The sequence below is a fragment of the Taudactylus pleione genome, unplaced genomic scaffold, assembly GCF_031769625.1.
Source record: "Taudactylus pleione unplaced genomic scaffold, aTauple2 ptg000393l, whole genome shotgun sequence".
NCBI lineage: Eukaryota > Metazoa > Chordata > Amphibia > Anura > Myobatrachidae > Taudactylus > Taudactylus pleione.
In genome coordinates, this window is record NW_028284794.1 from 13,456,851 (window position 1) to 13,474,367 (window position 17,517).

At 54.0% G+C, this 17,517-nt stretch overlaps 1 protein-coding gene across 1 annotated transcript in view; it reads right to left on the reverse strand.

The window, feature by feature from the left end:
- PELP1 (proline, glutamate and leucine rich protein 1) overlaps positions 1 to 17,517 on the reverse strand; it is a 45,556-nt gene that overhangs the window by 21,335 nt on the left and 6,704 nt on the right. Inside the window, exons 10-11 of the mRNA XM_088446172.1 lie at positions 17,371 to 17,459; positions 10,625 to 10,747 (exon numbers count right to left, since the gene is read on the reverse strand). Coding sequence (XP_088302298.1) covers positions 10,625 to 10,747; positions 17,371 to 17,459 — 212 coding nt within the window. The remainder of the gene's footprint in view (positions 1 to 10,624; positions 10,748 to 17,370; positions 17,460 to 17,517) is intronic.

The window sequence follows — 17,517 nt, forward strand, 5'->3', positions numbered from 1 at the left end:
TCACCAGCATCCCCGGATCGGTACCGGCGTTCTGGTACCGGCGGGGGTGTAGGGAAGACAGCATGGACGTCAGGACTGACTGTCCATGCTGTACATCCAGATGTGCAGCCACAGCTGCACTGAAGAAAGCTTCAGGGGCTCTTCTAGCCCCCACTCCGACAGGTGCACCCGACGCCGGGTGGGCACCAAACTAAACTGAGGTGCCTTGGCCCGGGGGCGGGGTATAGGAGGGGGACCTAGTGCATCCTGGGAGGCTGAAAGCTTAACTCTTTGGTGCCCTGCGACTGACGTCACACCTATACCCCAAGGTATCCAGTGGATACCCTATGGACCCTGAAGTAGAAAGAATGGTACATATGGGAGCCTTCCTGGATTCTCAGGCTCAGAGAATCTTCCTGACAGCAGACAACTCCAGTCGCCGAGTGTCAATTCACTCTGCATGCAGACCTTGGGATCCATGGTGTCTGCCTTCGACACGGTCGAGTTTGATCAGTTTCACTCAAGGCCCCTACAACACCTGATCCTCTACAGGTGGAATGGGCTGCCCTATCTGCTCAAATCCCAGACGATGGGCCTCTCTCCGAGGGTTCGCCTGTCCCTATCCTGGTGGCTACAGACATCCCACCTAAACAAGGGTTGCCCCTTTTGGATCCCGGACTGGGCACTCCTCACCACGGACGCAAGCCTCCTTGGGTGAAGCGCAATGACCAGCCAGCACTCCTTCCCAAGACGCTAGACTCCAGCCGAGGCGATCTTACCAATCAACGTCCTGGAACTCCAAGCCATTTACAAAGCCCTCACTCTGGGTCAGGATATTCTTCAAGGCAGGCCATTACAAGTACCAGTCAGACAACGCCACGGCAGTGGCCTACCTCTATCACCAAGGAGGAACTTGAAGTCGGTCAGCAATGGCAGAAGTGTCCCGCATTCTCACATGGGCCGAACACCATCTCCCAGCCATCTCTGCAGTGTTCATCACGGGGATACTCAATTGGGAGGCTGATTTCCTCAGTGCATGCAGGGAGTTGTCTCACAATCCAGAAGTCTTTCAGCTCCAGGTGGACAAATGGGGTCTACCAGACGTGGACCTCATGGCCTCACGTCACAACCACAAGCTTCCAGTGTACGAAGGCAGGATGAGGAACCCAGACGCAGCCTTCGATGACACCTTATCTGTGAGGTGAACCTTCCATTTGGCGTTCCTCTTTCCTCCAGTCTCCCTTCTGCCTCGGATTCTTCAGAAGTTCAAGCAAGAGTGGGGGCATGGCCCTGTTGGTAGCTCCGATTTTCAAAGTCTCTCCATAGACGTTCCTCTCCAACTTCCACTTCGACCAGGCCTATTGTCTCAGGGTCCCTGTCTCCATCAGGACCTGGCCTATCTGTCTTTAACGGCTTGGCTCTTCAGACATCCCTCCTAAGGTCTATAGGGTTTTCTAGCTCTGTGGTCCAGACCATGCTCAGAGCGCGTAAAACAAGAGATATGGTAAGAACTTACCTTTGTTATCTCTGTTTCTACGAAGTCCATAGGGTCCACAGGGTTGACCTTGGGGTATAGCTGGATCTGGATCCACGGGCACCACGCAGTTAAAGCTTTGCTGCTCCCAGGATGCACTTGGGTCCGTCCTCCTCTATACCCCGCCCCGGCCACAGGCACCTCAGTTGGTAAGCAGCTAAGGCCGGAGGAGGAGACTAAACAGAGAGAAGGAAGACTGGAACACACAAGAAACCATACTCACAGAAATGGGAGACGGAAAACCGGTGACCAGCCACACAGCCCATTTGAAGCCAGGTGCGTCAGGGCGGGCGCCCTGTGGACCCTATGGACTTCGTAGAAACAGAGATAACAAAGGTAAGTTCTTACCATATCTCTTGTTTTCTACTTCAGGGTCCATAGGGGGTTCACAGGGTTGACCTTGGGGATGTCCCAAAGCAGTTCAACTAAGGGCGGGGACGCTCCTGTGCTGAAAGGAGTACCCGGCGCCCAAAGGATGCATCCTGAGAGGCGAAGGTGTCAAACGCATAAAACCTCAAAAACGTCTGAATTGAAGACCAAGTAGCCGCCTTACACAGCTGAACAGCGGAGGCGCCACGTCTAGCAGCCCAAGAGGGACCCACAGAACGAGTGGAATGAGCCTTAACAGAGGCTGGCACAGGTAAACCCTCCTGCGCATAAGCCTCACAAATAACTTAACGAAGCCAACGGGCTATCGTTTGCTTGTTGGCAGGCCAACCCCTCTTGTGAAAACCAAAGAGGACAAACAAAGAATCCGACTTCCTAACCGAAGCAGTCCGGTCCACATAGATTCTAAGTGCCCGGACCACATCCAAGGAAGCCTCACCAGCCGAAAGATCAGGTGACTGAAAAGCTGGCACAACAAGTTCCTGATTAATGTGGAACTTTGAAACCACTTTGGGCAAAAACTCAGGACGCGTGCGGAGCACTGCCCTGTCCTGGTGAAAAATCAGAAAAGGAGGGCGACAGGAAAGCGCCCCCAATTCTGAAACCCTCCTGGCCGAAGCAATTGCCAGGAGAAAAATGGTCTTAAACGTCAGCCACTTGAGCTCCACCGACTCAAGCGGCTCAAAAGGAGGACCCTGCAAGACCCTCAGTACCACCGTCAAGTCCCACGGAGCCACCGGAGGCACGAAGGGAGGCTGGATCCTGAGAACACCTTGGAAAAAGGTGTAAACATCTGGCAGTATAGCAATCCGTCGCTGAAACCACACGGACAAAGCAGACACATGAACCTTCAGAGAGGCCAGGCGTAAGCCGAGGTCCAAACCCGATTGAAGAAATTCCAAGATTCTGGAAACCCGGAACACCTGCGGATCATAGTTTCTGGATTCACACCACTGAAAATAAGTGCGCCACACCCTGTGGTAAATCCGCGCGGAGGCAGGCTTGCGTGCCCTAAGCATGGTACCAATCACTGAACTGGAGAAACCCCTAGACCTCAAGACGGCTGTCTCAAGAGCCACGCCGTCAAAGACAGCCGACCCAGATCCGGGTAAAGGCAGGGCCCCTGAGACAACAGGTCCCGACGCTGAGGAAGAAGGTACGGAGCGTCGATGGAGAGGCACCTCAGATCGGAGTACCAAGGACGTCTGGGCCACGCCGGAGCCACCAGCACGAGCGTGCCGCCGTCCTGCTTGAATTTCCGCAGAACACGAGGAAGTAAGGATATCGGAGGAAACAGATACGCCAGGTGAAACGTCCATTTCACCGACAGAGCGTCTACCAGACAGGCGCCTGCGTCTCTTGTCCTTGACCCGTAAACGGGCAACTTGTGATTGTGACGGGAGGCCATCAAGTCCAGCTCCGGCAGCCCCCACCTGTCCACGAGTAGCTGAAACACCTCTGGGTGAAGCGACCATTCCCCGGGATGCACATCGTGACGGCTGAGGAAGTCCGCCTCCCAATTGAGGACTCCGGGAATGAAGACTGCCGAGATCGCTGGAACGTGACACTCCGCCCAAGCAAGAATGCGAGACACCTCCGACATTGCTGCCCGACTGCGAGTTCCCCCTTGGTGGTTGATGTACGCCACCGTGGTGGCGTTGTCGGACTGCACCTGAACCGCCCTTCCGTGAAGAGCGGGGCCGGACGACTGCAGGGCCCTGTACACAGCCCGCAGTTCCAGGATGTTGATGGGGAGAAGTGCTTCTTCCGCGGACCAACGACCCTGAAGCGATAATGAGCCGGTCACTGCCCCCCAACCCCGAAGACTGGCATCCGTCGTGAGCAGGACCCAGTCCGGGATCCAAAAGGGGCGCCCCTCGACCAGATGCACCGTCTGAAGCCACCAAGCCAAAGACTGCCGAACCTCCGCGGACAACACCAGCATCTGAGAGCGGATCCGGTGAGGTAACCCGTTCCATTCCGATAGAATCAGCCCCTGCAGGGGCCGGGAATGGAACTGGGCAAATTCCACCATGTCGAATGTCGACACCATGGACCCCAGAACTCTCATAGCTGAATGGACCGACAGGCGGCAACTGCTCAGGCAACTGTGTATCCGCAGCTGCAGGGAGGAGACCTTCTCTGGAGTCAGGAAAATCCGCTGCTGACGAGAATCCAGCAGGGCTCCCAAATGAACCATCCGCTGTGATGGAATCAGGGAGGACTTCTTCCAGTTTATCAACCACCCGTGTGCTTGAAGACAAGCAATGGTCAGGTGGAGATGTCGAAGAAGCACCTCCGGGGAGCTCGCCAGCAGCAGAAGATCGTCCAGGTACGGCAACAGACGTAGACCCTGACCCCGAAGGTGGGCAGCCATAACCGCCATCACCTTGGTGAACACCCTCGGAGCCGTGGAAAGGCCAAAAGGCAACGCCCGAAATTGGTAGTGATGGTTCAGGATAGCAAACCTCAGATACCGCTGATGTGCCGGTGCTATGGGCACATGGAGATAGGCGTCCTGGATATCGAGGGAGACCATATAATCCCCGGGTTCCATCGCCAGAATGATGGAACGTAACGTTTCCATCCTGAACCTGGGAACTCTGAGGTATCTGTTCAGAGACTTCAAATTCAGGATAGGGCGATGAGAACCATTGGGTTTCTGTACCAGAAACAGAGTAGAATAGTACCCCGTCCCGCGCTGAGACTGCGGAACGGGAACAATGACCCCTGCTTGTAGCAAGGATTCTATAGCTACCTGAATCTGACCAGCTTTGGTCTTGTCCAGAGAAGGACTCGTACAAAAAAACTGGTGGGGCGGCCTGAACCGAAAAGACAGGGCGTACCCCTGAGAGACTACTTCTCGAACCCAGGCATCCGTGGTGGTATTGTGCCAACACTGGGCGAATTGGAGAAGTCGGCCTCCCACTCTGGGGTCCCCCAGAGAGAGGCCCGTCCCATCAGGCAGCAGGCTTATCCTCCTGCTTGGAAGAAGGGCGCCGAGCACTCCATGCCTGCTTCTTGGGCTTGGGTGCGGCCTTGGTCGCCGAATGTCTCGGGAAGGACTGGCCCTTGGCCTTACCCTGAACCCGAAAGGACCGAAAGGCAGAGCTCCTCACTTTAGCCGGCGCAGAGGCCGAAGGGAGAAAAGCCGACTTGGACTTAGCCAAAGTATCCACTATTCTGTCCAAATCCGGACCAAATAGTAAATCACCATTAAAAGGCAAGGCCTCCAGACCCTTTTTTGAATCTGCATCAGCCCTCCAGGACCTCAGCCACAGGGAGCGCCGAGCAGATACCGCTGCAGCCGACACCCTAGAAGTGAGCAGGCTGGCATCCAAAGACGCTTCCCCAATATAGGAAGCTGCATCCCGCATCTGTCCCACTAACGCTCTCTGGATATCCGGAGCCTCATCAGGAAAGGTATCCTCCAAGGCATTGGCCCATGCCTCAATGGCTTTAGCCACCCAGGAGATAGCCATGGACGGGCGAGCCACCGCCCCGGAAAGAGAATAAATGGACTTTAAACAAGTCTCCACCTTCCTGTCCGTGGGATCCTTCAAAGAGGAGATAGACGGCAATGGCAACGTCGCGCTTTTGATCAAGCGGGTAACGTGGGAATCCACCGCCGGCGGAGTTTCCCATTTCCTGCAATGAGCTTCAGGAAAAGGATAGTTCGCCGCCAACCTCTTCTGTGGATGGAACCTCTTACTAGGTAATTGCCAGGCCGCCGCCATATGATCCGATAATTGATCAGACAGGGGGAACACAGTTGAGGTCACCTTGGCCTTTTTAAAATTAGGAAACTTCGACCTAGGAGCCGGCGCATCATCCTCAACATGTAGGATAGCCCGCACCGCCCTAACTAAGGCTGGAACATTAATGGAGGACTTAGCTTCCACCTCCTGCCCCATGACATCAGAGTCAGAGTCCTCATGGATTTCTCCATCATCTGAGGACACTTCCGAGTCCGACAACTGCGCAGCTAGTGAACTCACAACCGGACGTTTAGACACCCTTGGTGGCACATCACCTTGCAACATAGACTGAAACGCCGAGGATGAAGCCGCCAGACTCTGTACGGAGCTGGATAGAACATCCACCCAAGGCGGAGGAGCCGTCGGAGCAACACTCTGCAAAGGCACTACAGACTGACACGTCCCTGGGGAAGACTGCACATACACAGGCAGTCCCGAGTAAGGACCCACAGTCTGGGCCCCGGGGGAAGACCGCAACATTTGTGGAACCCTCGGGGAATGGGGGATGGTGGGCTGCGGTAACGCCCTAGAAGGGACCGCTGATGGGACCGATAACCGGTCCGCAATAGACGCCAGCACCTGTGAAAACATCGCCCAAGGAGGGTCCTGTGATACAGGGGGGTTGGAGGGGCCCGGTACCAGCTGGCACCGCCCGCACAGACCATCCTGAGATAAGTCCTCCCCATCAACTCCAGCAGCACAGCGTCTGCAGGAAAATAGCACAGGAGCCACAGAGCGCTCAGTCTCCTCATCCGACATGATACCGTAAATACACAAGAAATAGGTATCACCAGAGGAATTACGGTTTTAACACCCGCGCACTCACCAGTATGCGAAACAACAGCCCAGATATGGTACTGTGTAGCACACAACAGTATGTGACTGACCCCACAAATACGTGTTTTATATATGTGAGGCTCAGAAAAACGCCCTTCCCCCACACACCTGCCGGGCCGTAGGAGAAGGAAAGGGATAGTTATAAGCTGACAGTAAGGAGAATAAGTCACAGACAGGCAGCACTAGCAATAGTCACATACAATGCAGAAAAGTTATACTCACTGCACCTTCCGCTACAATCAACCGCCCAGATTCAGTGTCTGGGAGGGCTATAGCGCTGTGTACACTGTCCTTTAGCAGGGGAGAGGTACACAGGGGGACCGGTCCACTTGATACCGCCTGGGAGTCTGCGATGTGCCAGTAAAGATGGCCGCCGGAGACCTCAGAGGAGGAGTGGCCGAGAGATAAGAGCAGCTCAGCGACGCCAGACTCCTAGTTGAAAGGCGCGCTGAGCTGAGGGGAGGAGCCGCTAGACAGGGAAGGCTGCCTCCCCTGGCTAGCAATTAACCCCCGGGTTGCCGGTCCCGCTACCAGCCTGATACCCTGGTGGTCTAGCGGACACGCGGGGTATTCCTCAATTGAGGGGGAGCCCGCCGCCGCCGCTAGCGCCTCCGGTCTGTCCCCAGAGACCGGAGGCTCCTGACTGCATTGAAGTATCCGCGGGCCGCCGCACGCGGCGACCCGCGGCTTACCTGATCCCCGTCGCGTCCGGCAGCAGTCAAGGGAGTCCCCAGAGCCCGGCTAGTACAGGCTCTGGGGTCCCGCCGCGATCCCCAGAGCTGTACTGGCGTCGCGGCGCCAGCGGGGAGAAGGAGCGGCAGCGTGGACGTCCTAAAGGACAGTCTGATGCTGCCGCTCTAAAAGTGTAAAAAAAGAAGAAAAAAATAAAAAATTTCTCTTTTAAAATAAAGCTTAGGGGCTGCTCCTGCAGCCCCACTGCGACAGGGTGACCCGACTCCGGCCGGGCACCAACTAAAACTGAGGTGCCTGTGGCCGGGGCGGGGTATAGAGGAGGACGGACCCAAGTGCATCCTGGGAGCAGCAAAGCTTTAACTGCGTGGTGCCCGTGGATCCAGATCCAGCTATACCCCAAGGTCAACCCTGTGGACCCCCTATGGACCCTGAAGTAGAAACTGGCCTCTGCCAGGATTTATCACCATGTGTGGCATACAGATTACCAGTGTTGTGCTACTAGAAACTATGAACCTCAGGATTTTAGGGTTTCTAGAATCCTTGTCTAAGCTAGATTGGATCTCGGACTCCGCCTAGCCTCTCTGAAAGTGCACGTCTCTACTCTGTCCATCTTATTACAGCGCAGAATTGCTCCTCTACCGGATGTTCACACCTTCCTGGAAGATGTTCTACGTATACAACCTCCCTTTGTCCCTCATGTGGCTCTGTGGGATTTGTCAGTGGTTCTCCATGCACTTCAGGAACCTCCATTCGAAACCCCTGGATGCCATAGATATCAAAAGGCTCACTGCAAAGACTTTCTTCTGGCTATAGCATCTGCCCGTTGGGTATTGGATTTAGGGGCACTTTCCTGTCGCTCCCCATTTCTAATCTTTCATTCAGACAGGCTGTTCTTCGAACGCGCCCCAGCTTCCTTCCCAAGGTGGTCTCTAGTTTCCACCTTAATGAGGAAATTGTGGTTCCGGCATTTCAAATCACTAGACCTCTCAGCAGGTGAGACCTCTTTGGATGTGGTCCGTGCTCTGAAGATCTAAGTGGACCGTAATAGTTCCATCAGGAAATTGGACTCCTTCCCATTTTCCTATATGGTTCCACAAGAAGGGATGGCCAGCTAACAAACAGACTCTGGCAAGATCGCATTACTATCTCACAAGCTTACCCACAGACTGGCCTTCCTGAGGCAGCTACAGTATCTGCTCATTCTACTCGCTCTGTGGGTCCCTTGTGGGCAGCCTTGCCTTGGCCACACCTTTCTTAAATTTTATGCCTTTGATACATTTGCCTCTCAGGATGCTGCCTTCGGGCACCAGGTTCTCCTCCAAGCTCGGGAGCATCCCCGCCCAGCTTGGGACATCCCCATTGTCTCCTTGTGGAGCCCTATGGACCCTGAAGAAAAGGAGAGTTATGGTAAAATTTACCGTTGTTAACTCTCTTTCTTCGAAGTCCATAGGGTCCACAAGGCACCCGCTCCGACACACCTGGCTTCTATGGGTTTCTTCTCTTGGTCACTTGCTTCATTCTGTGTGTGATTCTTCAGTGTACCAGTCTTCCTTCTCTCCTATCCTGCTCCTGCCTCGGGCTTGTTAACACAACTGAGTTGCCCCAGGCTGTGGACGGGGTATTGGGGGGGTGGGGGGGGATTTGGGAAGGACCGGAGCATCCTGGGATAGAAAAAAAGCTTTGCTGTTGGTGTCCGGTTCTCCAAGCACCACCTACACCCCATTGTCTCCCTGTGGACCCTATGGACTTCGAAGAAAGTTAACAAGGGTAAGTTTTACCATAATTCTCCTTTTTTCTGTCTGTCCGCCAAGTACCTCCACACTACCCACACATGCACCCTAGGACGATCGCTGGCTTACCTACCAATACTACTAGACACAAAACAGAAGGACTGTACAAACTTATAATATCCCAAGCACTGCTCCAGCATCGATTTCAATGTATATATGAATCACTAAAGAGAACATCTCCCATTTAGCGCCCTCATGTGGATACTTAGGAATTTGCTGCTCCTGCGCTATTTTTTAACTGTTATGTTGGTGGTGCCATCTTGTGGACAGTTCCAGAATAGGTGCATAAAGTTTGTTTTATGTTGTGAGACTTTGGGGATGGTGGACTCTCCCCTGCCTTGTGGTACTGGTTTGCCATTGCTAACAATTGACTTCTCGCTGTTAGTATACTATGTACTAGAATATAATTTGCCAGTGTTTTAAGTTATTCCTTTTACTATGGTTATGGGGGGGGGGGGCTATTCAGTTTTTAATAAAAACCTCTCTCTCAAATACCAGACCCCACCCTCTCGCTTTGCTTACAGATCAATAGTAAGTCTCCCTGCCTCACTCACTGGTAACACGTCCTCTGGCCTCGACCTGAATGTCACAGCCTTAACACTGATCCTTATATCCAGCAGTAATTCAGCCCTTGTAGTGGTAGAGCGAGAGGTTACGCACCTCTTTTATAGTGGTAGTGCGAGAGGTTATACAGCTATTATAGTGGTGGTGCGAGGTTACACAGCTATTATAGTGGTGGTGCGAGGTTACACAGCTATTATAGTGGTGGTGCGAGGTTACACAGCTATTATAGTGGTGGTGCGAGGTTACACAGCTATTATAGTGGTGGTGCGAGGTTACACAGCTATTATAGTGGTGGTGCGAGGTTACACAGCTATTATAGTGGTGGTGCGAGGTTACACAGCTATTATAGTGGTGGTGCGAGGTTACACAGCTATTATAGTGGTGGTGCGAGGTTACACAGCTATTATAGTGGTGGTGCGAGGTTACACAGCTATTATAGTGGTGGTGCGAGGTTACACAGCTATTATAGTGGTGGTGCGAGAGGTTATACAGCTATTATAGTGGTGGTGTGAGGTTACACAGCTATTATAGTGGTGCAAGAGGTTATCAGTTTTTTGAAGAAAGGATAGTTTATGAATTATCAGGAGGTATAAACGTCTTATTGTGTTGTAGTATAGCAGCGAGTGTAGCAGTATACCCTGTATAGGCCCCCCAAAACTCCTGCAGTTCAATTTATAGGAGAGCTCTACTGACAGTATAGTATAAAGCCTATAATAGTTATATAATCAACCTTACAGGGAGGATTAGAATACTGTCCCCTGTATTATATGGTTTTACAGAGAAGTAACACTCAGGTCAGTATATCCGTTTCCTGAGAGAATGGGGTTCGGTATATTATGTCTCCATCCGGAATGTCGAACTGAGAACGTGGACGTGGTCATTATGTCGACAGATGTCATGTAGACATTTTTGAAATGTTGATCGTGTATTTTTAGTGTTGATTCTATCCCCAACCGTAACCCTATCGCAAATGTCGACATTTTGACAAATGTTAACATTTCACATGTCGACAGTGTCAATGTTTTTTATGGCTGGCTCACCTCACTCTCCAGCCACCTCTGCCTCTGCGCTCGTGTACCCACCTGTAGGGCCTCTCCTGCCCAGCTGGAACTCCACCTGCACCTCTCGCAGACGACCAAGAGCTGAGAAGTTGAGGAAATAATCTGCAGATCACGGTAGAGAATGGCAGGAGACGAGGACCACACCTTGGGGTGAAGAATATGGACAATTTCAATGTAGCTAAAAACAAGAGATATGGTAAGAACTTACCTTTGTTATCTCTGTTTCTACGAAGTCCATAGGGTCCACAGGGTGACCTTGGGGGTATAGCTGGATCCTGGATCCTCGGGCACCACGGAGTTAAAGCTTTCAGCTGCTCCCAGGATGCACTTGGGTCCAACCTCCCCTATACCCCGCCCCCGAGCCACAGGCACCTCAGTTGGTAAGCAGCCCAGGCCGGAGGAGGAGACGAAACAGAGAGAAGGAAGACTGGAACACACAAGAACCATACTCACAGAAATGGGAGACGGAAAACCGGTGACCAGTCACAGAGCCCATATGAAGCCAGGTGCGTCAGGGCGGGTGCCCTGTGGACCCTATGGACTTCGTAGAAACAGAGATAACAAAGGTAAGTTCTTACCATATCTCTTGTTTTCTACTTCAGGGTCCACAGGGTGACCTTGGGGATGTCCCAAAGCAGTCCAACTAAGGGCGGGGACGCTCCTGTGCTGATAGGAGAACCCGGCGCCCAAAGGATGCATCCTGAGAGGCAAAGGTGTCAAACGCATAGAACCTCAAAAAGGTCTGAATGGAAGACCAGGTGGCCGCCTTACAGAGCTGAACAGCAGAGGCGCCACGGCTAGCAGCCCAAGAAGGGCCCACGGACCGAGTGGAATGAGCCTTAACAGAGGCTGGAACAGGTAAACCCTCCTGCATATAAGCCTCAATAATAACAGAACGAAGCCAACGGGCTAGAGTCTGTTTGTTGGCAGGCCAACCCCTCTTGTGAAAACCAAAGAGGATAAACAAAGAATCCGACTTCCTCACAGAACTAGTCCGGTCCACATAAACCTGGAGTGCCCTTACAACGTCTAAGGAAGTCTCCCCAGCCGAAAGATCAGGTGACTGAAAGGCTGGTACAACAATTTCCTGATTAATGTGGAACCTGGAAACCACCTTAGGCAGGAAATCAGGACGAGTGCGAAGCACCGCTCTGTCCTGATGAAAAATCAGAAAAGGGGGACGACAAGAAAGCGCCCCCAAATCTGAAACCCTCCTGGCAGAAGCAATTGCCAAGAGGAAAACAGTTTTAAAAGTTAGCCACTTGAGCTCCACTGACTCCAAGGGCTCAAAAGGAGGACCCTGTAAGGCCCTAAGAACCACCGCCAAATCCCACGGGGCCACAGGTGGCACAAAGGGAGGCTGGATTCTCAAAACACCCTGGAAAAAGGTGTGTACGTCCGGCATAGCAGCGATCCTGCGCTGGAACCACACCGACAGACCAGACACGTGTACCTTCAGTGAAGAAAGACGTAATCCTAAGTCCAAACCGGACTGAAGGAAAGCCAGAATACGCGAAACTCGGAACACCTGGGGATCATAGTTTCTGGCCTCGCACCACTGAAAGTAAGTGTGCCACACTCTGTGATAGATCCTCGCGGAAGCAGGCTTGCGCGCCCTCAGCATGGTGGTAATAACGGAGCTAGAAAAGCCCCGAGACCTCAGGACGGCTGTCTCAAGAGCCACGCCGTCAAAGATAGTCGACCCAGATCCGGGTGAAGACAGGGCCCCTGAGACAACAGGTCCCGCCGTTGAGGTAGGAGGTACGGAGCGTCGATGGACAGGCTCCGCAGATCGGAGTACCACGGCCTTCTGGGCCACGCTGGGGCCACCAGGATCAGTGTGCCTCCGTCCTGTTTGAACTTGCGCAGGACCCGAGGCAGCAGAGATATCGGAGGGAACAAGTAAGCCAGTTGAAACAGCCATTTCACCGACAGCGCGTCTATCAGACTTGCGCCTGCGTCCCTTGTCCTTGACCCGTACACAGGCAGCTTGTGATTGTAACGGGACACCATCAGGTCCAGCTCTGGCAGCCCCCACTTGTCCACGAGTAGTTGGAATACCTCTGGATGAAGCGACCATTCCCCGGGATGCACATCGTAACGGCTGAGGAAGTCTGCCTCCCAATTGAGGACTCCTGGGATGAAAACTGCAGAGAGAGCTGGAAGATAGCGCTCCGCCCAAGCCAGGACGCGGGACACCTCCGACATCGCAGCTCGACTGCGAGTCCCTCCCTGGTGATTGATGTACGCCACCGTGGTGGCGTTGTCTGACTGCACCTGAACGGCCCTTCCGTGAAGAGCGGTGCCGGACGACTGCAGGGCTCTGTATACTGCCCGCAGTTCCAGGATGTTGATGGGAAGAATCGCTTCCTCCGCCGACCAACGACCCTGAAGTGACAAGGAGCCTGTCACCGCCCCCCAACCCCGGAGACTGGCATCTGTCGTGAGCAGAACCCATTCCGGGATCCAAAAGGGGCGCCCCTCCAGGAGATGCGCTGTCTGCAGCCACCAGGCTAGGGACAGACGCACCTCCGAGGACAACACCAGCATCTGAGAGCGGATCCTGTGTGGCAATCCGTTCCATTCTGAAAGAATCAGCCCCTGCAGGGGCCTGGAATGGAACTGGGCAAACTCCACCATGTCGAATGCCGACACCATGGACCCCAAAACTCTCATCGCTGAGTGCACCGACACTCTGCCACTGCTCAGACAACTGTGAATCCGCAGCTGTAAGGAGGAGACCTTCTCTGGAGTCAGAAAAATCCGTTGCTGACGAGAGTCCAGCAGGGCCCCCAAATGAACCATCCGTTGTGATGGGATGAGGGAGGATTTCTTCCAGTTGATCAACCAGCCGTGCGCCTGTAGACAAGCGACCGTCAGGTGGAGATGCTGGATCAGTACCTCCGGGGAGCTTGCCAGCAAGAGGAGGTCGTCTAGATACGGTAGCAACCGTATCCCCTGGCTCCGAAGGTGAGCCGCCATGACCGCCATCACCTTGGTAAATACCCTTGGTGCCGTGGAGAGACCAAAGGGTAGAGCCCTGAATTGGTAGTGGTTGTGGAGAATAGCAAACCGCAGAAACCGTTGGTGCGATGTTGCTATAGGCACATGGAGGTAGGCGTCCTGGATATCCAGGGAGACCATATAATCCCCCGGTTCCATCGCCAGTATGATGGAACGCAAAGTTTCCATCCTGAATTTGGGAACCCTGAGAAACCTGTTCAGGGACTTCAAATTGAGGATGGGGCGATGAGAGCCATTGGGTTTCTGCACCAGAAACAGCGTAGAGTAATACCCCATCCCACGTTGAGACTGTGGTACGGGTATAATGACCCCCGCCGTCAGCAAGGCCTCTATGGCTTCCTGAACCTGCAAGGCCTTGGTTTTGTCCTGAGAAGGACTTGTGCAAAAAAACTGGCAAGGCGGCCTGTGCCGAAAAGACAGGGCGTACCCCTGGGAGACCACTTCTCGCACCCAGGCATCCGTGGTGGTATTGTGCCAGCACTGGGCGAATTGAAGAAGTCGGCCTCCCACTCTGGGGTCCCCCAGAGGGAGGCCCGTCCCATCACGCAGAAGGCTTATCTTCTGGCTTGGAAGAAGGGCGCCTAGCACTCCAGGCTTGCTTCTTTGGCTTTGAGGCGGTCTTGGGTGCGGACTGCCTCGGGAAGGACTGACCCTTTGCCTTGCCCTGAACCCGAAAGGAACGAAACGCCGAGCTCCGGACCTTAGCAGGTGTAGTAGCTGAAGGGAGGAAGGCTGACTTGGATTTTGCCAGGGTATCTACTATTTTGTCCAGGTCCGGACCAAATAGTAATTCCCCATTAAAAGGTAAGGCCTCCAAGCCTTTCTTTGAATCCGCGTCTGCTCTCCAAGACCGCAACCACAAGGATCTACGAGCAGACACTGCTGCCGCCGAAACCCTAGAGGTCAACAGGCTAGCATCCAAAGATGCTTCTCCAATGTAGGAGGCGGCATCTCTCATCTGTCCTAACAACGCCCCCTGGACGTCCGGAGATTCATCCGTAAACGTGTCCTCCAAGGCGTTGGCCCACCCCTCAATGGCCTTGGCCACCCAGGAGATGGCCATGGACGGCCGGGCTACAGCCCCTGAGAGAGAATAAATAGACTTTAGACAAGTCTCCACCTTCCTGTCCGTAGGATCCTTCAGCGATATAGACGGCAATGGCAAAGTAGCACTCCTGATGAGGCGTGTTACATGGGAATCGACTGCAGGCGGAGTTTCCCATTTCTTACAATGCGCTTCCGGGAATGGATAATTGGACGCCAAGCGTTTCTGTGGCAGGAAACGCTTACTGGGCGTCTGCCAGGCCACCGCCATGTGATCAGTCAACTGATCAGACAAGGGGAACGCTGCAGAAGTAACCTTAGCTTTTTTAAAACTAGGATACCTTGACTTGGGAGCGGGTGCCTCATCCTCAATCAGAAGAATAGCCCGCACCGCCTTAACCAGAGCCCGCACATTGATGGAAGACTTAGTGTCTACCTCCTGGACTGAGGCATCTGAGGCTGAGTCATCCTGTACCTCACCATCATCCGAGAACCCCTCAGAATCCGAAAGATGCGCAGCCTGTGCCATGACTGAGCGTTTAGACGCCCTGGAGGGCACGTCACTGCGCAACATCGACTGAAAAGCCGAAGATGCTGCCGCCAAATCTTGGACAGTGTGGGAAAGCGCATCCACCCAGGGTGGAGGAGCTGTCACAGGAGCCTGAAACGGCACCACAGCCGGCTGTGCCACAGGGGTGGACTGAATATACATTGGCAACCCCGCATAGGGACCAACAGGCTGAGACCCCGGGGGAGTCTGCAATAATTGTGGGACACCCGGGGAATGGGGGATGGCAGGCTGGGGCAACGCCCTAGTAGGGGCGGCAGTCGGGACCGACAGACGGTCCGCGATGGACACCAGCACCTGGGAAAACATCGCCCATGGTGGCTCCTGCGAAATGGGAGGTTTAGACGTACCAGGAACCGCCTGGCACCGTCCGCACAGGCCGCCCTGTGACAAATCCTCCCTATCCACTCCTGCAGAACAGCGCCTGCAGGAGAACAATGCTGGAGCCCCGGAGTGCTCAATCTCCTCCTCAGACATGACTTAGGAAGAAAACGTGCGCACTCACCAGTGTGCTGAACAACAGCCCACAATATGGCACCGTGTAGCACACAACTGTATGTGACGGACCTCACAAATACGTGATCTATATAGGTGAGGTCAGTAGAAACACCCTTCCCCCGCACACCTGTAGGGCTTGTAGGAGAAGGAAAGGGATAGGTACAGGCTGACAGTAAGTAGAAAAAAGACACAGACAGGCAGCACTAGCAAAAGTCACATACCATGCAGGAAGATATACTCACTGCACCTTTCCACTACAATCAACCTGCCCAGATTCAGTGTCTGGGAGGGCTATTGTGCTGTGTACACTGTCCTTCTGCAGGGGAGAGGTACACAGGGGGACCGGTCCGCGTGCTCCCTGAGAGTATCCACGCTGCCACAGAGAAAATGGCCGCTGGAGACCTCAGAGGAGGAGTGGCCGAGTAGCTGCAGCTCAGCGACGCCAGACTCCGAGCTGAAAGGCGCGCTGAGCTGAGGGGAGGAGCCGCTGACAGGGAAGGCTTCCTCCCCTGGCTAGCATATTAACCCCCGGGTTGCCGGCATCCCGCTTGCCGCGATATTAACCCTGGTGGTCTAGTGGTCTGGCGGGGTATGCCTCCGCTGGAGGGGGGGCCCGCCGCCAACGCTAGCGCCCCCGGTCTGTCCCCTAGACCGGGGGCATGGGACTGCATTTGAAAGGAACCCGCGCACCGCCGCTAATCAGCGGTGCGCGGCTTACCTGATCTCCCCGGCGTCTTCCGGCAGCAGTCCCGGGGGAAACCAGAGTCCGGCTAGTACAGACTCTGGCTTCCCCCGCCGCGATCCCCAGTTCAGTGCTGGCGTCGCGGCGCCAGCAGGGAGAAGGAGCGGCAGCGTGGGCGTCTGTACAGACAGCCCAGCGCTGCCGCTCTGTAGAAAAACTGTAGTAAAAAAATAAATAAATTTAACTAAGTTAAAAAAAACTTTAGGGGGCTGCTCCTGCAGACCCCCCCCGCAGGGTGACCCGACTCCGGCCGGGCACCATCTAAAACTGAGGTGCCTGTGGCTCGGGGGCGGGGTATAGGGGAGGTTGGACCCAAGTGCATCCTGGGAGCAGCTGAAAGCTTTAACTCCGTGGTGCCCGAGGATCCAGGATCCAGCTATACCCCCAAGGTCACCCTGTGGACCCCTATGGACCCTGAAGTAGAAACAAAAATAATCACTGCTGCTAAAAACTGTCCAAAAACAAAAACAAAAGTACATTGAGATCTATAACAAGGGGGAGATGGGCAGCAGTGTTTCCTTGATCCTGTGGGCAACATACTAGATCACGGTCTCTCTCACCCTCACAAAAGATAAAGGACAACCGTCCCCCTCACGTTCATAAACAATTAAGAGCAATGGTGCTCCCGTCTATTGCCTTCACACAGGTACAGGCCCGTCCGTGCCTAACCCGCTCGTACACACATTTACAAAGCATCTGTTACACTCCTTACCCGGGTACAGGCCGAATGGGTGTCTCTCGCCCTGCACCGGATACAGGACAACCGGTTGTTTCTCGCCCTCACCCGTGTACAGGCCGACCCTCATACAGATTTATGATCTCATACACCATGTGTGGCATGGGGGGGTCCCTTCATCACACAACAGCAAGGGATTGTTACTAGTAACTCACGCTAGGATTGTGGACTCTAGGATCTCCAGGGCGCTCCTATGGATTTGCGGTAGTAGCAACAGCTGCAGAGACTCCTCTCCCTGCCAGCTCTGAGGGACAGAAAGAAAAGCAGGAGGAGGATTACAGGTCTATGGATAATGACAGCAA